The sequence below is a fragment of the Pygocentrus nattereri genome, chromosome 29, assembly GCF_015220715.1.
Source record: "Pygocentrus nattereri isolate fPygNat1 chromosome 29, fPygNat1.pri, whole genome shotgun sequence".
Lineage (NCBI taxonomy): Eukaryota > Metazoa > Chordata > Actinopteri > Characiformes > Serrasalmidae > Pygocentrus > Pygocentrus nattereri.
Window position 1 is genome coordinate 3,352,097 of NC_051239.1, and position 23,877 is coordinate 3,375,973.

Sequence of the window (23,877 nt, forward strand, 5' to 3'; positions counted from 1 at the left end):
AATTGCACAAGCTTTCGATACAATAGACCACAATGTTCTCCTAGAAAGGTTAGAAAACATGGTTGGAGTCACAGGGACGGCCCTATCATGGTTCAGATCTTACCTATCAGAACGTTATCAGTTCGTCAGTGTAAACAATTTATCTTCCAATTATTCAAAAGTGAGATTTGGAGTTCCGCAGGGCTCTATTTTAGGACCATTATTATTTACACTATACATGTTACCGTTAGGCTCAGTTATAAGTAACCATGACGTAAACTTTCATTGTTATGCAGACGATACTCAACTGTACATATCAGCCAAGCCTGATGACCAATACAGGTTAAAGAAAATGGAGGACTGTGTAAAAGACGCGAAAGGCTGGATGTCACGTAACTTCCTCCTATTAAACAGTAACAAAACAGAGGTTCTCCTTCTGGGTCCAAAATTAGCAAGTAAATCACCAGATTTAATCTTAAATCTTGCCGACTTTCCAGCCACACCTGAATTAGCAGCAAAAAATCTCGGCGTTATAATAGATTCAGATTTATCATTCGATCAACACACAGGCGGCATCACTAGGACAGCTTTTCTACATCTTCACAACATCGCCAAGATCAGAAATGCCCTGTCCCTGCGTGATGCAGAAACACTAGTACACGCCTTTATTACTTCCAGGCTAGACTACTGTAACACGCTACTGTCAGGATGCACGAGCAGGAATTTAAACAAACTCCAACTGGTCCAAAACGCCTCAGCCAGGGTCCTCACTAAAACTAGAACATCTGATCATATCAGTCCAGTGCCATCATCACTTCATTGGCTGCCTGTTAAATTCTGTATTGATTATAAAATCCTTTTATTGACGTATAAAGCCCTACATGGTCTTGCTCCCGAGTACCTGCAAGACCTTGTTTCTCATTATGAGCCATCACGACCACTCAGATCCCAGAGTGCTGGCTTATTAATAGTTCCCAGAATTCAGAAGGCTGCAGCTGGGGGAAGAGCTTTTTCTTATAAAGCCCCCAAACTCTGGAATGATCTTCCAGAAAATGTTTACATCCCCTGTTTATGTACAAACGGATAGAATAAAACTAAATCCCTCTCCCTGCTTTCTTTCTGAGTATACAATCACCCACATGTCCGGCCGGACACTGAAGGACGACTGACTGTCGAGCCCTCCTGCTACCCACTTCAGACCAGCTGCCCATGCCCCAGCTACCACCACCTGCCTTGGACTAGCTGCCCACCGTACACTGATGTTCTCATAGACTCCTAGTTATTCCTAATACCAATATTACTGCTATTAATATTAGTAGTATAATCACTTGTAGGTAGTTTGACCAGAGGAGGATGGGTCCCCCCTGGTGAGCCTGGTTCCTCCCAAGGTTTCTTCCTCAGTTCTGAGGGAGGTTCTCCTTGCCACTGTTGCCCCTGGCTTACCCACCGGGGGGGAGGGGGTGGGGGGGTTTGTACATTCTTACAGTCCTGTTGAAACTTTGTCTTTTCTGGAATTCTGTAAAGCTGCTTTGTGACAGCATCTGTTGTAAAAAGCGCTACAAATAAATTTGATTTGATTTGATTTGATAAAAAAGCAAATTCCTCTATTTACAGCTTTCTTCGTCAAACAAAACACTAGCTAAACATTTTGAGCTACAAACATTTTCCAGAAGGTCTTGTTATTATTAGGCTCCTTTAAGATTGATGGTGTTTCTCCCAAATGTCCTGACCCCTGTTTGGGTCTTCAGACTTCTGCATGGTTCATTGTTCCTCTGATCATCTCCATCCATCCTGTAGCTCGTCATCCTCCTCCTGAACTGGTTCCTCTCAGAATGTGTCCAGAATGTGAGCTTCAGTTTGGTTGCCTGATGAGAGGAGAGCCTTCAATGGTTATCTCAAAAGTTTTCACCAACACCAGAATTCAAAGGCAAATCTTATTTTTAACTAAAATAATACCTAAAAGTACAATTCATTTAAAAATGTAAAGCTTATTTCAGCCAATAAATCAGTTCACACTCCTCTGACTGTGTGTGTGTGTGTTATATGTGTGTGAGTGTGTGTTTGTGTGTGTCTGTGTGTGAGTAGGTGTGTTTGTGCGTGTGTATGTAAGTGTGAATGTGTGTATGCGTGTGTGTGTGTTATGTGTGTGTGTGTCTGCGTGTAAGTGTGTGTGTTTGTGTATGTAAGTGTGTGTGTGTGAGAGTGTGTTTGTGTGTGTGTGTTTGTGTGTGTTATGTATATGTGTGTGTGTGAGTGTGTGTGTGTGTATGTGTGTGTTTGTGTGTATGTAAGTGTGTGTATGTGTTTGTGTGTGTTATGTGTGTGTGTGTATGTGTGTGTGTGCGTGTTATGTGTGTGTGTGTCTGCGGGTAAGTGTGTGTTTATGTGTGTGTGTATGTGTGTGTGTGTCTGCGGGTAACTGTGTGTGTGTTTATGTGTGTCTGCGGGTAAGTGTGTGTTTGTGTGTATGTAAGTGTGTGTTTGTGTGTGTGTGTGTATGTGTGTGTGTCTGCGGGTAAGTGTGTGTTTGTGTGTATGTAAGTGTGTGTGTGTGTGTGTGTGTGTGTGTTAAAGCATGTGTGGAATGGAGGACCTGCTGAAACACCTGCACACACATAGCTTTCATTCAGAATGCTGGAGGTTGTCTGAGCAGGCTGTGGCCTGCATGGAGTTCAGTGTCCTGCAGGTATCAGCTGCTAATCTCTCAGCGCTGCTGCGATTGGACGCTGTGTGTGACGCACTAGTGATGCTAGCAAATGCTATAAATGAGGACGAGACTCCACCGGACCGTACGTCAGCAGAGGAACGTCCAGAGGAACGTCCACAGGAACGTCCAGAAGAGCTTGATCTCAAACACGTCTTACCAAGGTCCAGACAATGATCCAGAGTGTGGGGAGGAATCTGCAGCGCGGTGAGCTCATTTTTTATATTCATATTTACACTTTATTTACATCTATATTCACATTTTTACTCCAACACTGCAAAACCAGCCTGAACAAAATCTCGTCACAGTACAGTAAGTAAGACAGTAAGAGCACTCGCTGTCCTTTCCTGTCCTAAACGAGTAACGTTACTCGTTTAGGACAGGAAAGGACAGCGAGTGCTCTTACTGTCTTACTTACTGTACTGTGACGAGATTTTGTTCAGGCTGGTTTTGCAGCTTTTCTGCTGGTCCAGTCAACATGAGGGTAAAGAGCAGCTGGTGTTTTTAAACAATGTAAAAACAGAATAAAAAGAACACATAAAATGAAATGTTTTAACTTGACAGTCACAGTTTTACTCACAGTGATTACAGAGCTGCTTTGCTGTTTACATGGCAGAACCAGCATTTTAGTCCCAACAGAACCATAATGTTCCTCAACTGGGCAGAACCAAAGGAACTTAATTCCCTTTTTTTCATAGATCAATGTTTGCAAGATTAGTGTTTACTAAAAAGGGTTTGTTTTGCAGTACTATCTCAGTAGTATTTGAGTAGTATCTGAGTACTATCTGAGTACTATCTGAGTAATATTTGAGTAGTATCTGAGTAGTATCTGAGTAGTATCTGAGTACTATCTGAGTAGTATTTGAGTAGTATCTGTGTAGTATCTGAGTAGTATCTGAGTACTATCTGAGTAGTATCTGAGTACTATCTGAGTACTATTGGAGTAGTATCTGAGTCCTATCTGAGTAGTATTTGAGTAGTATCTGAGTCCTATCTGAGTAGTATCTGAGTAGTATCTGAGTACTATCTGAGTAGTATCTGAGTAGTATTTGAGTAGTACCTGAGTACTATCTGAGTAGTATCTGAGTACTATCTGAGTACTATTGGAGTAGTATCTGAGTACTATCTGAGTAGTATCTGAGTACTATCTGAGTAGCATTTGAGTACTATCTGAGTACTATCTGAGTACTACCTAAGTACTATCTGAGTAGTATCTGAGTACTATTGGAGTAGTATCTGAGTACTATGAGTACTACCTGAGTACTATCTGAGTAGTATCTGAGTACTATCTGAGTACTATTGGAGTAGTATCTGAGTACTATCTGAGTAGCATTTGAGTACTATCTGAGTACTATCTGAGTAGTATCTGAGTACTATCTGAGTACTACCTGAGTACTATGAGTAGTATCTGAGTACTATCTGAGTAGTATTTGAGTAGTATCTGAGTACTATCTGAGTACTATTGGAGTAGTATCTGAGTACTATCCGAGTAGTATTTGAGTAGTATCTGAGTCCTATCTGAGTAGTATCTGAGTAGTATTTGAGTAGTATCTGAGTACTATTGGAGTAGTATCTGAGTAGTATCTGAGTAGTATTTGAGTAGTATCTGAGTAGTATTTGAGTAGTATCTGAGTACTATCTGAGTAGTATTTGAGTAGTATCTGAGTAGGTTGTGTTTGAGGAGATTTCTTTCTCTTGTTAAATTGGGGTTGAAACATCTGCCCACACATCTGTATCACTGTTCAGTTTCACGTCCCCTTAAAATCTTAGTCTTCTTACACACTGAGGCTGATTATTCTGTACCTACATGGACTTCATTGCAAACCAGCTGAGCTGTTCTTAGATTATAGGAGTGTAATAAAACTAAACACAAAACTCCATGGATCATAAACGTGGAACGTCAACATAGAGCACTGAAATTTTCAGTAACTCGACAGTGTCATGTCTTCGGTAGAGAAGCAAGAGCTCCTGCATTCGCTGAGGTTCATATCACTGCTGTAGAAACCAGTGGGATTCATGTTTGTCAGATTGTCTCTGAATCACTACAGAACTTAACCTCTCCTATTGCTTCTCCTCCAGCTGTTACTGCAGTGGCCACAGTGTTACTGCTCTACAGTAAAACAGCAGAACCTGCAGCAGAACCCAACACGACACACAGCGTGGAGCTGCTCACACACGGTCAGAATCATCTCAATTTCATGTCTTTAATGTCGTATAAAAGGATTTGGAGGTTACAGCTGGTTCCACACTGAGTCTGTTTGTGAATGTTAATCATAATTCAGAATTTACTCATTGTTTATATAAATGACCCAAATCTGGGAGGATGTTCTACATTCAGAAACTCAAACACAGTATGAACTGGGCCTGAAAACATGGAGGAAAGAGCCCAAACTGAACATCTGAGAATGTAAATAAAAGACAAGAGAAAAGGAGGATTTTTATACTGAAGACAGGAAACAGATTCAGCCAATAAATCAGTTCAGTTCTGTCACTTCACACTCGTCTAACTGTGTGTGTGTGTGTGTGTGTGTGTGTGTGCGCGCAGGTGAGGAGCCGCAGGCTTTGGCCATGCAGCGTCCGTGTGGTTCTGAACACAACTCTTACTGTATACACGGTACATGTTCTTATGCACCGGACCTGAATGAACCCTCCTGCGTGTAAGAACCAACAAAAATAATCGTCTCAAATTACTGTTCAAACATTTAGCATTAAATAATGAATAATTCATAGATATAACCCCAATTCCAGTGAAGTTGGGACGTTGTGTAAAACATAAATAAAAACAGAATACGATGATTTGCAAATCCTTTTCAACCGATATTCAACTGAATACACTACAAAGACCAGATATTTAATGTTCAAACGGATAAACCGGACAGTCCTTTTCCTTTTTGGCCCGGAGGACACGACGTCCATGATTTCCAAAAACAGACCATAGGACACTTTTCCACTCTGCGTCAGTCCATCTCAGATGAGCTCGGCCCAGAGAAGCCGGCGGCGTTTCTGGGTGGTGTTGATATATGGCTTTCGCTTTGCATGTCAGAGTTTTAACTTGCACTTGTAGATGGAGCGACGAAACTGAGTTCACTGACAGTGGTTTTCCGAAGTGTTCCTGAGCCCATGTGGAATATCCGTTACAGAATGATGTGGGTTTTTTAATGCAGTGCCCCTGAGGGATCGAAGGTCACGGGCATTCAGTGTTGGTTTTCTGCCTTGCTGCTTACTTGCAGAGATTTCTCCAGATTCTCTGAATCTTTTGATGATATTATGGACTGTAGATGATGAAATCCCTAAATTCCTTGCAGTCGCACATTGAGAAACGTTCTTAAACTGTTGGACTATTTGCTCACGCAGTTGTTCAAAGTGGTGAACCTCGCCCCGTCCTTGCTCGTGAACGACTGAGCCTTTCAGGGATGCTCCCTTTATACCCAATCATGACACTCACCTATTTCCCATTAACCTGTTCACCTGTGGAATGTTCCAAACAGGTGTTTTTTGAGCATTCCTCAACTTTCCCAGTCTTTTGGTGCCCCTGTCCCAACTTCTTTGGAACGTGTTGCAGGCATCAAATTGAAAATGAGTGAATATTTGCCAAAAACAATAAAGATTTTCCGTTAGAACATTAAATATCTCGTCTTTGTAGTGTATTCAGTTCAATATCGGTTGAAAAGGATTTGCAAATCATCGTATTCTGTTTTTATTTATGTTTTACACAACGTCCCAACTTCACTGGAATTGGGGTTGTAGACACTGAATAATTCATAGTAGACACTGAATTGTTTTAATTGTTTTAAAAAAATGTTTTAAATTAATTGAAACAGTAAAGGAATGTTTGTGGTTCCTCAGGTGTGCCCCGACGTTCTCAGGTCCGCGCTGTGAGCACGTTCTGTTTGTAATTTTGAGCCCCACACAGCCTGAGGAGATCATCGGTATCACGTGTGGAGTTCTGCTGCTGCTGGGCTGCATTGCTGTGATCTCCTACATTTGCTACAAGAAAAGGTAACCCAGACTAACCAAGGTCCAACTTACCTGAACAACCACAGCAGTGGTCAATATTACTGACCCCTCACTCATGACCACCGATGCATGTAATGTGGATCAATTCCACCTTTGAACTACTCATTTTAGAAAAGTTCCTGATTAACAATGTCAGATCAGCTCATCAAGCTTTGCTAAGTTGTTATCATTTGGTTTCCCTATATTTGTGTTTAACTACCAAAACAGAAGACACCGAGTTACAGTCTGCATGTTTTTGTGCTACTGGAGTGAGTTTGGTTCTCTGACTGTCCACCGAGGTAAACCAGATCTTTTAGAATGTCAGAAATGTGTTTCTGATTTTCAATCTGGAAAAATCATGATGATTAAAATTTTTTATTAGACAACAAGATAAAATACTAACAACACCACATTCATACAGAATTGACAACCACTCAAAAATGTGTTGAAGATAAAACACCTTCAGGCTTATTTCCACTGTAGTCCCCATAACAGACGTCCTGCTGACAGAGTGTAACAGTCAAACAGGAACGGAGAATAAAAACTGCTATAAAGTCACACGTCGCATATTTATCTGCCACTTTTTAAAAGACCGTTTTAAAAGCTCCTTTAATACCGTATCTGAAACCGTATCTTGACTAATAAATAAGTCTGAAAGCTGTGTGATTTGTTGTGCTCCGCTCCATCTCGTCGTGCAGTCGTGCTCTTACAGGGTTAAAATATTCAGGCAGGTTTTTTGGGACGAATTTATTAAGAATTTTAAATCTGAACCTAATCTAATTTCCTCTTTTCTCCACTGGAAGAAATTTCCAAGAAATGATCCAAACCTGTACGAGGAGATACTGATCAACTCGTTTTGTGCCATCTAATCAATTCTGATGAGATCAAAGTTATTTATAACACAAGTGACATATTGTGACATTATATTTTTAAATCTAAGGCCATGCCCACTTTTCTATATCAGAAATGAATGAAGATAAAAGCCTAAATGTTTCAGATGCCATCCACACCTGAAAATACAGTAAAGTGTGAGATGATTGATCGGTTGGTTATTGGTGACTTCACAGGGATTGATCATATTCTTCTTTAATTATTTTGTGAATAAATATTGCAAATACCATCAACGTCGTGATCCTCACACGTCTCTGCTCTTCTGATCGGCAGGTGCTGGAAATCGTCTCCACCGTATAAGAATTACGGCCAGGAAAACTCCGTCTAGGCTGATTTGGATAGTGCTGGACATGGTGACCCAGACCTGGACTTAGTCCTTCAGAAACCATACAGCGCCCCCTGGCTGACAATAAAGACCACCGAGAGAAACTGCACTTCACACGTAGTTATTTCAGAAGGATTTAAACTGCATTATTGATCATGTGATCGCGGGTCACTAACCTAACAGTTAATGTAGTCGTTCTATCAGACTGATGTAAAAGTAAAATCTGGCAATAATTTCTGATTTAGTTTTCAATTTTCATCTGATTATGATATAAAGACACAATATAAAAACACAGAAGTGCAGAAACAGACAGTTTATTAAAGAATCATCTAGAGAAATAATCACAACCACTCCTCAACTCCAGCTTCTACCATCTGAGTACTGAATGTAACATTTGTGCACACAAGTATTTATTGATTTGTCACTATTCATAATAAGTTATGATGTATTTGTATCAGATTATTATTTATTAATTTCATGTCAATAAAAAAAATCCCATTTTAAGAGTTTTGAGTTTTTCTGGTCTGTCCAGTCAAAACTGGTGTGTGTGTTAATTTTATTAGAACTTCATTCTGGATATTAATTATATTAAAACTTTATTCTGGATATTCATTTTGTTAGAACTTCATTAGAACTTCAGTCTGGACGTTAATTTTATTAGAACTTCAGTCTGGATATTAATTATATTAGAACTTTATTCTGGACATTAATTTTATTAGAACTTTATTCTGGACATTAATTTTATTAGAACTTTATTCTGGATGTTAATTTTATTAGAACTTTATTCTGGATATTCATTTTGTTAGAACTTCATTAGAACTTCATTCTGGACATTAATTTTATTAGAACTTTATTCTGGATATTCATTTTGTTAGAACTTCATTCAGGACATTAATTTTATTAGAACTTTATTCTGGATATTCATTTTGTTAGAACTTCATTAGAACTTCATTGTGGACGTTAATTTTATTAGAACGTCATTCTGGACATTCATTTTATTAGAACTTCATTCTGGATATTAATTTTATTAGAACCTAATTCTGGATGTTCTATAGATTTATCATTCAGTGAAGAAACTTCTCCAGATCTGTTCATCATTCTAGACTCATCTACTGTTTCTCCTACTGATGATCTGAAAACTGATTATTTATTTATTAACCTGAAACCTAACCATTATATGTGATTAAAAACAGTGATTCAGAAGAACGAAAGGACAGAAGATCCTCCAACTTTGCAGCATCTGGAAAACACAAAATATCACATTTACAGAAATAAAGAACAAAAACTCTCAAAACCAAAAATAACAATAATAAATTTGTACTCACTGCTGGAGGATATTTTCATATAGCTGCAGTGGACCCTGTCCTGTTGGTCGTGCTCATCGAAGTCTGCAATAGAATGTAATATTTGAACATCTGTAAAATTCTCCTTCAGTACTTTATCAACGACAGAACCAAGAAATAAACTTACGAATGTGCCACTGGATCTCGACCCAATTCTTAGTTTTTGTTTGACTGTCTTTAAAAGCTGCAGGCAAAAGAAGGACAAAAACATCAAACCTCAAATCAGGACCAACAAGCTGCCAACAGAGGGAGTGACATGAGCATCAGCACACACACCTTCTTATCGAACAGCGTCCCGAGCACCGCGATGAAGAATCCCTGAAATACACGACAGCAGGTAAGAAAAGAATTTGGAAATGACAGTTTGTTTTTTTATGTTTACAACAGGAACGACTTTTTAAATGATTCCTGTTAGAATTGTGCTCTTACAGTTACTTTTGATTACAGGGTGAGTGTGTTTATACCTGCAGAGAGTTTAAGATGGCAAACAGGTAGTGCAGCGCTAAGCTTTCAGGGCTAATCATGAGGCCCAAGCCGAACCCCCAGGTGAGGCCGAAAACTGGGGTCAATACAGCCACGAAGCGAGCGATGACTCCCATGGCGTTCTTATCATCGCCGCTTCTTTCTCCCACTCTTTTCCTCAGCATTTTGTACAGGACCACAACCATGACGAGGAAGTTGATGAACACTATGGCCAGGGCAGGAATTACGAAGGCCAGCTGAGCTTTAGACTCTTTCCAGTTCAGCCAGCAAGCTCCTTCCTTTGTGATGTAGGTTCCTCCCCCAGCTGTTGATGCCACGGTGACGACGGAGATGATGAGCGGAGCTCCGTAGCCCACACAGAAGGCAATCGCCATCATGGCGCTCTTGGACATGCGAGAGAAAACCACCAGGATGCTGTACAAGAGCAGAAGAGCAGACACCAGCATCCAGAAGAAAAGAGCAAGGTAGAAAAAGTGGATGAAGAAGGCCGCTGCGCTGCAGGGGTTAATCGGTACCGATGGGGCAGACTCTGAGATAGCTGCCCCAATAATAAACCAAATGTTGGCGATCAGGAGTGACACAGCAATGTTTACCAAGGAAACATGTCGCAAATATAGAATCGGGCTGCTGGAGCCTCTGGTGATGGGCTTCCAGAAGATGGCCTCAATGAGAAGGAACAACACCAAGCTGGCCATCGATATGGCCACACCAACATATGTGATGATGGACAGAGGGACGCTGTCCACGCCGCCCGGAGACATCAGGATAGAGAAGGAGGTGGTGTGATTACATTCGCACGTAATGATTCCGTTCAGATCTGACTTCCGCTTACAGCCAAACGAGTCCCATCCTCCGATAGCGTCGAAAAGATCAAAGTTCCAGAAAACACAGTCAGCATTTGCCAATTTATTAGTAGCATCGAGTTTTCTGAAGGTCAGTGTGGTGTTGTGAATACTGTTGTTCTTACTCACAGAGACCAAAACAATGATTCCGTTAACGACGGCCCCCGAAGTCTCATTCACAGTGTTGTTTCTGGGTGGCAGGATGAAGCTCAGATTAAAGAAGGCAACAGAAGTGATCGTAACGTTCGTGGTCAGAATGGTGTTGGGGACGAATATCGTGGCTGTTGAGTCATTCCCAAAAGTCTGGTTGAAGGGCTCGTTAGAGATGGTGCCCTTTCTAAACTCTGTGGTGTTGGTTGTAAAATCAGAGACGTCGCTTGAGACACTTTTAATGATATTTTCCAAAGACATCAGGAGTAAAGAGCTGGTTCCTTTGCTTTCAGGGCTGTTATTTAATTCATTCCAAGTGTTTTGTGTTGCAGGAGATGTGATGACATCCAGTGTTTGTAGGAAAACCTGGAAGGTGAAAAAATCTCATGGGTGAAAATGTAATGGCATAAACACGACTGCAAGACATCTGGCCACATTATGGAAGAACTGTATTTAAACGCTGGTGCAGGTATCTCCCACCACCTCAGCACCAGGTGCGTTTAACTAAAAGTTCTTTATTTTTACTCACATGAATTACAACCTGGTCAACCTGAATGCTTTGTGAGACAACAGTGATCGTGTTAAGCAGGGTTACGATGGTTGCAACGGTGCCAGGGGAAGTGGTGACTTGTCCAACATGCTCTTGTGTGGCATTCGCAACTTTTATCACAAATTGTTTTACAGAGTTTGTATCCAAGTCCTATAAAGACAAAGATGGAAATGCAGACAGCAAAATATCCTGAAACAAGGAACTCTCAGCGCTTGCTCGAAAGGGGATGGGGTTTTAGTTTGAATTCAGAATCCACAGGAATAAAAAACTGAGAATCCGCGGATTCACTGCTAAATCTGCCGTCTTTGGCTGCTGTTTCTCTCAGGCAAGATAAAGAAATATGTAAAAAATTCCTTTTGGAATAAAACAGATGCAGAATTCTGGTCCAGTGCAGTTTTGAAGTTTCATTACTCAAACAGACCCACTAATCCTGCCCTGGACCATTCAAAACCATTAGGATTAAAATCGAATAGTTTTGCTCTGTAACGGGAATTGGCTTAATGGTTTTTTGCACTAGTTTCCTGTAGAAAATCTTTAGATCCCATTAGATAACCATCACATCCATTTAGAATCAGCCATTGGTCACCTTTTAAACCATTAGGATTCTTTACACTGTGATATCAACCCATTAAAATAGCAAAACACATTAGAAAACCATCAGGAACCAACAGAAAAACGTAATGGTTTGGTTTTTCACCAGGGTGGACAATCTTGCTGTTTATTCCAGCGCTCATCTAAACAGATCGGAAAACCAAATAGAACTGTTTAAAAATACACAGCTTTTCATTCCTGACTGGAATCAAACAAAATACTAGCCAAATATTTTGTGCTCTGCAAATCTACCAGGCTGAGTCACTAGTAAGTGAAAACTAACATATGGATTATGTTTTTATTCAGTGAATAGACTTTGGCTTAATAATAATAATAATAATAATAATAATAATAATAATAATAATAATAATAGATCTCTCTTGCTTCACTGCTCTGCAGCACAAACCCTGATCGATTTGCTCCAAAGAACTCAGGCAAGTCGAAGCTCAGACTTGCTGAAGTGCTTATCTTAGCCTACAGCTCCTATTCAGGACACAGTCCAGCTCGAACTGTTAGCGCTAGCTCTCCATGTGTTTACAACAAGGCTCCTTTAAGGAATACCTCCTCGCAGAATTCCGGTCACAGCTGTAACGGTGGTGTTTATTCTCCACTGTTTCTGTCCTCAGTTTGTTTGGTTTGCTGTTTTGGTCGTCGGTGAGTGTTTTCAGTTTAGTAAACTAGACTAGCAGTTATACCCACCGCCTCCTGCCTCGTCCAGCACACAATGCTCGTCACACAAGCATCTAAACTTAATTTATCAATGTAAAGTACTTTGGTACTATGGTAACAGTTGACATTACCTGAGATTCTTGTTTCAGCATTTGAAAGACTCGAAGGACGCAGTTGTTTTGGACAGTTTTCCACTTTCCATCGTCTCCACACTTCGCAGTTTTACTGCCCACTTCAGTAGCATCACACTGTCCAACACCGGTGTCTCCCACGTTACCAAACCCGTACACTTCATCCTCACATGTCACAGCTGCAACAGAGTGAAGAGGAATTCACCAAGACTTAAAGACGGACCTGACAGCGTGATGCAGAAAGAACAAGCAGGTGAGTTAGACAGGTCAGCTGACGTACGTGCGTTGGCAGATGAAACTGGAAGAGCTGCGGAAATCTTCAGCTCTATTGTTCTTGAACTGTATGAGAATGTTTGTAAATTTCCATGGGCAAGTCTGCAAAGGAACTTCAGTGTTGAACCGCAGCTTTGTGTTACTGAGAAGGAGTATTGGATGCACTTTTGCTGTAAATCAGGCTGCAAAGACTGAGCTGTAAACAAAAAAAAGAATCTCAGTGTAATAAGAAATTCTGTTATATTTAATTGCTGTGGTTAAATGACTATCAGCCTCTGTAGAAAATGAAGACAGGAGCTCACTGGAAGGTAGAATTTGATCTTTGTCGTTTACCAGCTGCACGTCATAATCCACATACACACAGCAGGTGAGCTGAACAAGATTACTAGGCTGACACTTATAAGACCTGTTAGGACTTGTTTGAATATTGGGGTAAGGCTTGATGTAGTCAATGTCGTCCCACAGGATATGGAGTCCACTGCTTGTACTGTACTGACATTCATAACGACCTATTGGAGAGAAAAACAGTGTTTACTAACACCAGCACAATAAACAGCAGCCGTAAAGCGTCTGTCAATCAGTCTTAGGTGTGATTTCCTCTGCATTAACAGCGTCAGTTCTACTGACATCAGCATGAGAAAATTCAGTAAGATGTGGTCAAGCAGTGCTGCCATCATAGCGGAAGGAAGCTCACCGTTATCACTGGGGGTGACACCTTTCACTGTGAGCGTCCGCCTTCCTGCCGAGAACACATAGTGTGAATCATCCTGTAATACGGTTCCCTTGGCTCTCCACTGAACAGTCCCCTGAACGCCCCCGTTGGCATTACACGTCAGCACCATGTCATCGCCCGGATACACTGTGGAAGCTTCCATAAATGTTGTCTCTTCTGTGAAGAGCATGAACACAGTGAAGCTGAGGTTGCACACAATAACATCATGAATGTTCACTTTAACGCTCAGTGAAAAATTAGTGTGCTATGAAAATACAGTAGCAGAAACATTAATGTTTATACCAAAACAAGTAGTAGCAATTGAACAAAGTAAACAATCAAATGCAGCTAAAAGCTCTTAAATGTGTTTAGTGTTTCCTGTAAAGTGTGAAACAGCACTTTAAAGAGTGTATCGTTGTACCACTTTGAGAAACTGAATTTTCTGATGTCTGGAAACCAGAATTTTGCAGGTTGTTTTTGATGTCCTGGTTTGTCTGATCTGAAGTGATGATGCTACTGTCCGTCGAGGGATCCAGCTGAAGACTGAACTCCACAATCACACTCCCAGACCTGCTCAAACACATGAACACCTTCAGCTGCAGATCAGATTACATGCCTCAAAAAAGCAAGAGCTTAAAAAAGATCTTACCTGAAGCCAGTGACAGTAACCGAACGAAAGCCAGGTATATTTCTATAACTTTTCATGAGCTGCATTCAAAAATATACACATATGATTAAACTTTCACGTAATAGTGGATTTCTCAACAAACAGAAGCTGTGCACTGACTCACAGCCTACAAATATAGTACAGATAGATAATGCTAAACCCTCAACTAAATCCCAAACTAAACCCCAAACTAAACATCAAACAAACCTTAAAATAAACCACAAACCAAGCCTAAAACTAAACCCCAAAATAAATCTCAGCCTAAATCACAAAGTAAACCCCAAAGAAAACCTCAAACTAAACGTCAAATTAAATCTCAAACTACACTTCAAATTAAGCATAAAAAACTAAACCCCCAAAACTAAACACCAAACTAAACCTTAATCTAAACTTCACACTAAGGATTAAAATAAACTCTAAACCAAACATCAAACTAAACCTCAACCTAAACCCCAAACTAAACCTCAAAATAAACCTCAAAGTAAGCATTAAAATAAACCCCAAAGTAATCCCCAAACCTTAAACTAAACATCAAGCTAAACCCCAAACTTAACCTAAACCCCAAATTAAACCTCAAACTAAGCCTCAAAATAAACCCCAAATTAAACCTCAAACTATACCACTAACAAAACCCTCAACCAAACATCAAACTAAACCTCAACCTAAACCCCAAACTAAACCTCAAAATAAACCCCAAATTAAACCTCAAACTTAGCATTAAAATAAATCCAAAACTAAACCCCAAATTAAACCTCAAACTAAGCCTCAAAATAAACCCCAAATTAAACCTCAAACTTAGCATTAAAATAAATCCAAAACTAAACCCCAAACTAAACCTTAAACTAAACCCCAAACTAAACCTCAAATTAAACCTCAAACTAAACCCCAAACTAAACCTCAAACTAAACCCCAAACTAAACCCCAAACTAAATCTCAACCTAAACCTCAAACTAAACCCCAAACTAAACCTCAAACTAAACCCCAAACTAAACCTCAACCTAAACCTCAAATTAAACCCCAAACTAAACCTCAAACTAAACCTCAAACTAAACCTCAACCTAAACCTCAAACTAAACCCCAAACTAAACCTCAAACTAAACCCAAAACTAAACCTCAAATTAAACCTTAACCTAAACCCCAAAATAAACATCAAACTAAACCCCAAACTAAACCCCAAACTCTGAGAACAGTGAGCTGCACCACTGAGTCTGCTTTTTGCAGTGGACATTTTAATGGCTACAAACTCTAAAACTGGACACATCTAAAGCACTAAACACTATCAGTGTTTAAATCTGAAACCGTATAACAGAAGACTAATAACGTATAGAAAAATGATTCTAATTTTAATCACTGAAAATCATTTACTGTTGTTCAGCACAGATAAAGTCAATTTGTCTATTTTGCTCCTCATATTAATTGTGTTTTTAATTCTTTGTCTAAACATAGATTTTTTTTTTTGTCTGACTTTGTCTGACATAAATGTACAGTGCAGCACACTGTCCTGCGGTCAGTAATAAACAAATGGTGAAAATCAAAATGCTGCTTGTTTCTTCATGTTGCTAAAATCAAATACCATCTGTTTTCATCCAGTGATTTTAAAACATCAGGTGGCTTTAAACATGTAAATCATCACACAGAACCACTTCTTACCACTGCCTCAATTTGAGATTTATATTGCTGGTACTTGGCACTGCTGGAATCTTGCAGACTCAAGTCAAAAGCCTCATTTAAACGTAATGACAATGAGGTGGTAAGAGCTGTAAAATAAAGAGAGCACACTGTAAAATCTCTACAGTGATATATGAAATATCAATAAACCATTAAAATATATTGTGTTATATGAATGCACTGTGGCTTTAACCTCAACATGAATTCATGCTGAATATTTATTGAATGGTACAGAAATTATTGGAATATAGTTTTATATCCATTTAGCAAACAGGCTTAAAACAATATAATCATACTCCATATAAAAATATGCAGCCATAGCTAAATGAGCAGAACTTGTTCCTTATCTAGTGAACTTAAATCATGATTCAACCTAATCCCAAATTTCTGCCTCACAATGGATCACTGTATTCCCAAAATACACTGCCAGTGCACACCTAACCTGCTCCAGGACAGACAAATTCAGAGTTTTGGATCATAAACAGATCTTGGACCAATCAGGGCTGAGCCTCTAAAAAATCAAAGCCAGCCTTCTGACCAATCAACCAATTCCAACTAATATCAAACAGCCTTATTGGAAACAGCTTTCTGAGCAATCAGAGACAGGCTTCTGACTAATTAGGCAGAGCCTTCTGACCAAACAGGAACAGTCCTTTGACCAATTAACGCTGAGCTTGTGACCAATCAAGGTTGAGCTTCTGACCAATCGGGTCAGCCTTCTAAACAAATATGGGGCAGCGCTCTGACCAATCAGGGGCAGGCTTCTGAACAGTTAAGGGCAGCCTACTGACCAGTCAGTGCTGAGCTTCTGAACATCATTATCATCATCATCATCATCATCGTCATTAACCGCTTAGTCCAGAGAGCATAGTCTCATGGTAGCAGTTGAGAGAGCAAAGAATCCCAGACGACCCTGTTCCCCCACAACTTCCTCCAGCTCATTCCCAGGGACCCCAAGTCACTCCCAGGCCAACTTGGAGATATAATCCCTCCATCAAGTCCTAGGACAACCCCAGGATCTTGTCTCGCTAGGCCGTGCCTGGTACACCCCCACCCATCTGGGGGACATCCGGATCTTCTCAATGCGGAGGAGTAGCGGCTCTACTCTGGGCTCTTCCCAGATGGCTGACCTCCTCACCCTATCAAATAGAGTGTAGCCTGCCACCCTGCAAAGAGGCTCATTTCCACCATTTGTATTCGCGATCTCATTCTTTCAGTCATTACCCAGAGCTCATGACCATATGTGAGGGTCAGGATGTAGACCGACCGGTAACAGAGAGTTTTGCCTTATGGCTCAGCTCCTCTTCACCACTATAGTCCGGTACAGTGACTGCATTACTGCTGCCGCCTGTTCCAGCCTGCAGCCGATCTCATCATCCCTCTTTCCATCACTCGTCAACAAGACCCTGAGATACTTAAACTCCTCCACCTGGGGCAAGTCCTTTTCCCTTACCTGGAGTGGACATGCCATCCTTTTCTGGGCCAAGACCATGGACTCAGAGGTGCAGATCCACCAACCGCTTCACACCTCAAACCGCTCCAGTGAGCGCTGGAGGCATCCATGTGATTCAGCCAAAAGAACAACATCTGCAAATAGCAGAGATGCCACCCTCTAGCCTCCACACATAATGCTCTCCTGACTCTGGCTATGCCTTGTCACTCTGTCCATGAATATCATGAATAGGAATGGAGACAGGGCACAACCCTGGTGGAGTCCAACGCTAACAGTGAAACATCCATCCATCCATCCATCCATTTTCTAAGCCGCTTCTCCGTCAGGGTCGCGGGGGGGAGCTGGAGCCTATCTCAGCAGTCTTCGGGCGGAAGGCAGGTAACAGTGAAACAGTCTGACTTAATGTCGAGTACAGAAACAGCTCTCACTCTGGGAGCACAGAGATTGAATGGCCCAGAAAAGTAGCCCCGGCACCCCATACTCCCGGAGGACCTCCCACAAGATATCTCAGGGAACACGGTCTTAAGCCTTCTCCAAATCCACAAAACACATATAGACTGGGTTGGCAAACTACCATGCCCCCTCAACAATCTGTGAGAGGATGAAAAGCTGGTCCATTGTTCCACGGCCGTGACAGAATCCACATTGTTCCTCCTCAATCTGAGGTTAAACTATTGTTTAACTGAAGTCTCCTTTCCAGCACCTTGGCATAGACTTTCCCAGGGAGGCTGAGCAGTGTGATACCCTGATAGTCAGCGCACACCCTCTGGTCCCCTTTTTTAAAAATAGGGACCACAACCCTGGTCGGCCAGTTCAAGGGTACTGTTCCCGAGTTCGATGCAATATTGCAGAGGTGTGTTAGCCACAACAGCCTCACAATATCCAGAGCATTAAGCATCTCTGGATGAATCTCATCCACCCCTGGTACCAGAGAAATGGAGCTTGACACACCAGAAGCCTCTGGCCCTGATTAATGAGTTCTTCAAAGTGCTCCTTCCACCGATCGACAATATCATCATTTGAAGTCAGAGTTTCTCCACCCTTGCCAAATACAGCTTGGGCACAGCCAACCTGACCACTCCTGAGTTGCTGGACAGTTGTCCAGAACCTTCTTGAGGCTGACCAAAAGTCTTTTTCCTCCCATGCCCTGGATTTTGCTTCTGCCACCATTGCGGCTGCCACCTTTTTTGCCTGTCGTTACATATCTGCTGAGTTGGGAGTACCTAAAGGCCTCTTTCTTCAGCTTGATTGCCTACCTCAACACTGGTGTCCAACAGGGGGTTCTTGGGTTACCGCCCTGACAGGCACCCACAAGCTTTTGGCCACAGCTATGCCTGGCAGCTTCCACAATGGTGGTTTTGAACAGGGTCCATTCAGACTCCATGTCCCCTACCTCCTCCGGCACATGAGACAATCTCTTCTGGAGTTGGGAGTGGAAATCATTCCAAACAGGGGCCTCAGACAGTCGTTCCCAGCACACCCTCACTATTTGCTTGGGCCTACCAGGTCTGTCCATCAGTTTTCCTTGCCATCTGATCCAACTCACCACCATATCGTGATCAGTTGACAGTTCAGCACCTCTCTTCACCTTTGTGTCCAGAACATATGGTCCCAAGTCAGATGAAATGACAACAAAGTTGATCAGTGACCTTTGACCCAAGGAGCTCTGGTACCATGCAAACTTATGAACATCCTTGCTGTTCGTTATGGACAATTCATGCCTGGCACAGAAGTCCAATAACAATTCACCATTCGGGTTTAGATCGGGCAGGCCGTTCTTCACAATCACGCCTCTCCAGGTCTCCCAGTCTTTGCCAACATGAGCATCAAAGTCTCCCAGTAAGACTATGGAGTCAGTAGGTGGGACCTTTTCCAGAACCCCACCCACTCCCTCCAAGAATGTGTGGTCCACATGCACAGACAACAGTCAGAGTTTTCCTCTCTGCGATTTTAATTCTCATTGAGGCGACCCTCTCGTCCACTGGGACAAACTCCAACTGCACTGCCACCAGTCAGGGATTCATGAGTATCCCCACACTTGTCTGGCACCTCTCACCTTGTGCAACCCCTGAGTAGGAGAGGGACCAACCCCCACCCAGGAGTTTGGTTCCAGAGCCGACACTGTGGGTGGAGGTGAGCCCAACTATATCTAGTTGGTACCTCTCAACCTCCCACACAAGCTTGGCTCCTTCCCCCCATTGAGGTTACATTCCTTGCACCAAGAGCCAGTTTCTGCCACAGGGACTTAGGCCACCAAGGGCCTCCCTGCAACCTCCTATACAGCACTGCACCGCTCCCCCATGCTTGACCTTGTGGGTGGTGGGCCCACATGGTCTCCCCACATTGCCTCTTCGGGCTGAGCCTGGCCAGGTTACATGGGCTGCCCAACAACGTTGGCTTCTGAACAATCAGTAGTATATGACATGTATATAAACCCTGCCACATTAAAAAGGCAACGCACACAATAGACTTGTCTATAAAATTGTCTACAGTTTCAGCCACAGCAGCCTGGTGTACACAACTACTGAGAACATTAGAAAACATGTTTGTCATCAAGTTTTTTAATACAATAAGCTAGAAGGACTTTAAGACTGGTCTTCTCAGCTGCCATGACTGCATAACACAGAATGTTCAGTGCATTATCAGTTCCGCTTAAATAAACACTTTGCTATGTTTTGTTGGGGCTGAATGCAGCCCTGCGGTACATATTAGATCAGCTTCAGCCATGCACTCTGACTGGCTAATAGATTCTGAGTAGTATTCAGACATACTTTTTGAACAGCTGTGTTTACATGTTGGTCACCACTCACCGGCTTGTGTGGTTGTTGTAGTTGTAGTTGTAGATGTTGTAGTTGTTGTTTTTGCTGTTGTTGTAGTTGTTGTTTTTGCTGTTGTAGTTGTTGTTGGTGGTTGTGTTGTATCTGATGAAAGACAGCATTTCAAAATTTGCTCACCCAACTAAAATTATCTTATTTACTGATTACACGGTTCAATTAAACAACGACGTATGAACATGTTGGCGATAACGAGCTCTATCACCCGACTACATCTTCTGCAGGAAATCTTACAAAACTAGGTTACTTACAGAAGCTCTACTACAGTAAGCTGAGCCACTCATTCTAGAAACACAAATCTGTAATATATTCAATTGAGCAAATTAGTAACAGTATTAAAATTCCCAGTGGCTTGCCCAGGATTCATTGGTAAAATTAATATCAATTAGTTTGATTTTGTTTGTGTGCCTTTGTCCAAAGACACATTATATGGACAAAAGTATTGGGACACCTACAGGAGCTTTTATGAATCCCATTCTAAACCCATGGAAATTAATATGGAGTTGATCTCACTTTGCAGCTCTAACAGCTTCCACCCTTCTGGGAAGCTTCCTACAAGATTTTGGAGAGAGTCTGTGTGAATTTGTGCCCATTCATCTAGAAGAGCATGGGGATGAGATCAGGACTCTGTGAAGGTCAGTCAAGTTCTTCCACACCAAACTCACCCAGCCAGGCTTTTATGGGGCTGCTTTGTGCACTGGGGCTCAGTCATGTTGGAAAAGAAGGTTCTTCCCCAAACTGTTCCCACAAAGTTGGAAGCTACAATTGTCCAAAAGGTGCTGAAGTATTAATATCCTCTTCACTGGAACAAGGGCTCTAGATCAACCCCTGAAAAAAAGTCCATATCATCATCTCTCCTCCATCAAACTTTAAAGTTCGAGAGGCAGTTTGGAACTCAAGTGATTCAACAGAGGATAGATACTGTGCTCTTCAGCACTCGGTGGTCCTGCTCTGTGAGTTGGCATGGTCTACCGCTTTGTGGTTGAGCTGTTGTTGCTCCAAGCCGCTTCTATTTCACATTAATAGCACTTACTGTTATCTGGGGCAGATCTAGCAGCACTGAAATGTGTGTGACTTATGTCAGAGGTGGCATCCTAGGACAGTACATGTTTAAAGCTCTGATCTCTTCAGTTTGACTCTGTACTGCCAGTCTTTGTCCTTTGAGTCTGCAAGGCTGTGTGCTTGATTGTATACACCTGTTAGCAATGAGTGTAGCTGAAACACTGGAACTCAGTTATTAAGAGGAGCATCCCAATACTTTTGTCTATGTAGTGTATCCTACCTGCTGTGACACTGAGTGCGTTTACATGCACTTGAGATATCAGAGAATCACGCATGAATAGTTTTTGCTTTCAGTTGTGTGGAAAAGTTTGGAGAAGATCCTTGTTCCAGTGGGATGACACCTCTGGTTTGAAGAGTTTGGTGTGGTATTGACGTCAACCCCATCCAACACCTTTGGGGATCAACTGGAATGTAGACTGTGATCCAGGCCTTATCACCCAGTACTTGACCTCACTAATAATCTTGTGGCTGAATGCAATAAAAATCTCACAGCAGTGTTCCAAACTCTAGCATGAAGCCTCCCCAGAAGAGCAGAGGCTGTTACTGCAGCAAAGTTTCACACTCACTATTAATACCCTTTGGTTTGTAATGAGATACTCCACATGCACCAAATACTTTTGCCATGTAGTACATGTACAAAAACAATAAATCAGGACTGAATTGATTTACCTTGTGTTGTGATGATCAAGTTTCCTGTTGCAGGTGACATTGAGTCTGTTACTGTAGATGTTTCTGCAGAACATATAAAGACAAGCTCATTTGATTACAGAGTTCTAGCTGTGGATGAGAGTCTGTCAATGGGAAATTACACATCACCTTGTGTGGTGGTGATCCATTCTGTTACTGAGGTTGTTGTGTCTATTACAGGAGATGCTTCTGTAATAAAAACACAGATATAACAAGTACAAAACGCTATTTAATCACCATCTCAGTACACACATTTTTACATGATGTATCAGGACTAAATTACACCGGGTCTGTCAACTAGAGTCTGGCTGGTCAGGTTAGATTTTCCATCAAAATAAATCAAGTAAAAGCTTGAAAATTACTTATTTAGTGATGCATTTTATAAACTTAAAATATCAATTTTTAACATTACCTTCTGTTGTAGTGACCAACTCAGTTGTTGTGGTTGTTGTGTCTGGTACAGAAGTGGGTTCTGCAGTATGGATAACAAACATATTTGATAACAATATTCATGAGAGAATAGAATAATTTAGACACTAAACTACTGAAATGGTCTCATATTACCTTGTGTGGTGGTGATTGTTGTAGTTGTGTCTGATACAGTAGATGTTTCTGTAGTATAGATTATAGAAATAGTGCCTTATTAAAACAAATCTCTACAACAGGGGTCTTAAATTAAAATTCAATAAGGTCCAGTTAGAGAAAATTTCCTCAAGTGAAGGTCCAGAACATCATAATGTTTAACGTGTTTCATGATTCAGTGCAATATACTGTTTACTGAAGTAGTTTCTCCCACTGGAAAAGTACATTTACACACCTTTTCATAATCAAATATTTTAAAACAGAACAATAAAATAAAACGCCTGGAGGCGAGGCGGGTTGTGTGGAGACAGTACAAGTAAGAAAATATCATTTCAGTGGATTATGGTTCAGTTATGTTACCTGACTAAAGATACTGAGATGTACCTTTGAGGGTACCACCCCAGAGACAAAAGGGGTACTGCCCCAGTGACCGTTTCATGCCTTTATTTCTAAGAGTGTAATGATTCGAAAAGTTGGCCTGATTAAGCGAGGATCACCACATCGAAATTAAATAATTCTCCACAGTTTATCGTTTATAGGTACAGGTCAGCACAGAACGGTGTCTGGGTCCGGACTCTGCCCGCAGTCTGCCTATTAGTGAACTCTTCTCTACAACATTCATTTATATTACAGAAACAAAAACAAACAATAAAGCATTCCGCAGAAACATTAAATCCCTCCAGCTCTGTAATCCGTACTACATCTAGAACAACAGTCCCTCCAACTCTGTGATCCCTACTGCATCTAGAACAACAATCCATCTGACTTTGTTTTCCCTACTGCATTTAGAACAACAATCCATCTGACTCTGTTTTCCCTACTACATCTAGAACAATGATCCCTCTGGCTCTGTGATCCCTACTGCATCTAGAATAATGATCTCTCTGGCTCTGTGATCCCTACTGCATCTAGAACAAAGATCCCTCTGATTCTGTGATCCCTACTGTATGTAGAAAAACAATCCATCTGACTCTGTTTTCCCTAGTGCATCTAGAACAGCAAATGCTCAAGCTCTATGATCCCTACTGAATCTAGAACAACAATCCCTCAGGCTCTGTAATCCCTACTCCATCTAGAACAACAAGCCCTCTGACTCTGTGATCCCTAATATATCTAGAACAATGCTAATTCTGACTCTGTGATCTGTACTGCATCTAGAACAATGATCCCTCTAGATATATGATCCCTACTGCATCTAGAACAACAATCCCTCCAACTCTGTGATCCCTACTGCATCTAGAACAACAATCCATCTGACTCTGTTTTCCCTACTGCATCTAGAAAA

General features: G+C 41.4%; 2 protein-coding genes across 2 annotated transcripts; one reads left to right on the forward strand and one right to left on the reverse strand.

Moving 5' to 3' along the window:
- The first annotated feature begins 2,780 nt into the window (after positions 1-2,780).
- On the forward strand, positions 2,781-8,399 carry epgn (epithelial mitogen homolog (mouse)). Its single transcript, XM_017681642.2, has 5 exons — positions 2,781-2,890; positions 4,763-4,861; positions 5,229-5,340; positions 6,530-6,682; positions 7,844-8,399. The coding sequence occupies exons 1-5, from the start codon at positions 2,857-2,859 to the stop codon at positions 7,896-7,898; spliced, it is 453 nt and encodes a 150-aa protein (XP_017537131.1). The 5' UTR covers positions 2,781-2,856; the 3' UTR covers positions 7,899-8,399.
- Positions 8,400-8,856: 457 nt separating this feature from the next.
- On the reverse strand, positions 8,857-20,271 carry LOC108410518 (adhesion G-protein coupled receptor F2-like). The gene is made up of 14 exons (XM_017681641.1): positions 20,238-20,271; positions 15,957-16,063; positions 14,289-14,347; positions 14,061-14,209; positions 13,622-13,816; positions 13,230-13,436; positions 12,935-13,123; positions 12,655-12,833; positions 11,243-11,413; positions 9,703-11,079; positions 9,515-9,556; positions 9,366-9,422; positions 9,221-9,283; positions 8,857-9,135 (listed from the first exon to the last, which is right to left on the reverse strand). The coding sequence occupies exons 3-13, from the start codon at positions 14,342-14,344 to the stop codon at positions 9,236-9,238; spliced, it is 2,670 nt and encodes an 889-aa protein (XP_017537130.1). The 5' UTR covers positions 14,345-14,347; positions 15,957-16,063; positions 20,238-20,271; the 3' UTR covers positions 8,857-9,135; positions 9,221-9,235.
- Positions 20,272-23,877: the final 3,606 nt, after the last annotated feature.

Bases quoted from the DNA above. Each gene is read 5' to 3' on its own strand.
- epgn (XM_017681642.2), top strand. From the start codon at position 2,857: ATGATCCAGAGTGTGGGGAGGAATCTGCAGCGCG. The intron at 2,891-4,762 runs GTGAGCTCATTT...CTTCTCCTCCAG, and splicing joins GGGGAGGAATCTGCAGCGCG to CTGTTACTGCAGTGGCCACA. The intron at 6,683-7,843 runs GTAACCCAGACT...TCTGATCGGCAG, and splicing joins TACATTTGCTACAAGAAAAG to GTGCTGGAAATCGTCTCCAC.
- LOC108410518 (XM_017681641.1), bottom strand. From the start codon at position 14,344: ATGAAAAGTTATAGAAATATACCTGGCTTTCGTTCGGTTACTGTCACT. The intron at 13,437-13,621 runs GTGAGCTTCCTT...TCTCTCCAATAG, and splicing joins TGTCACCCCCAGTGATAACG to GTCGTTATGAATGTCAGTAC. The intron at 13,124-13,229 runs GTGAGCTCCTGT...TTTTGTTTACAG, and splicing joins AGATCAAATTCTACCTTCCA to CTCAGTCTTTGCAGCCTGAT.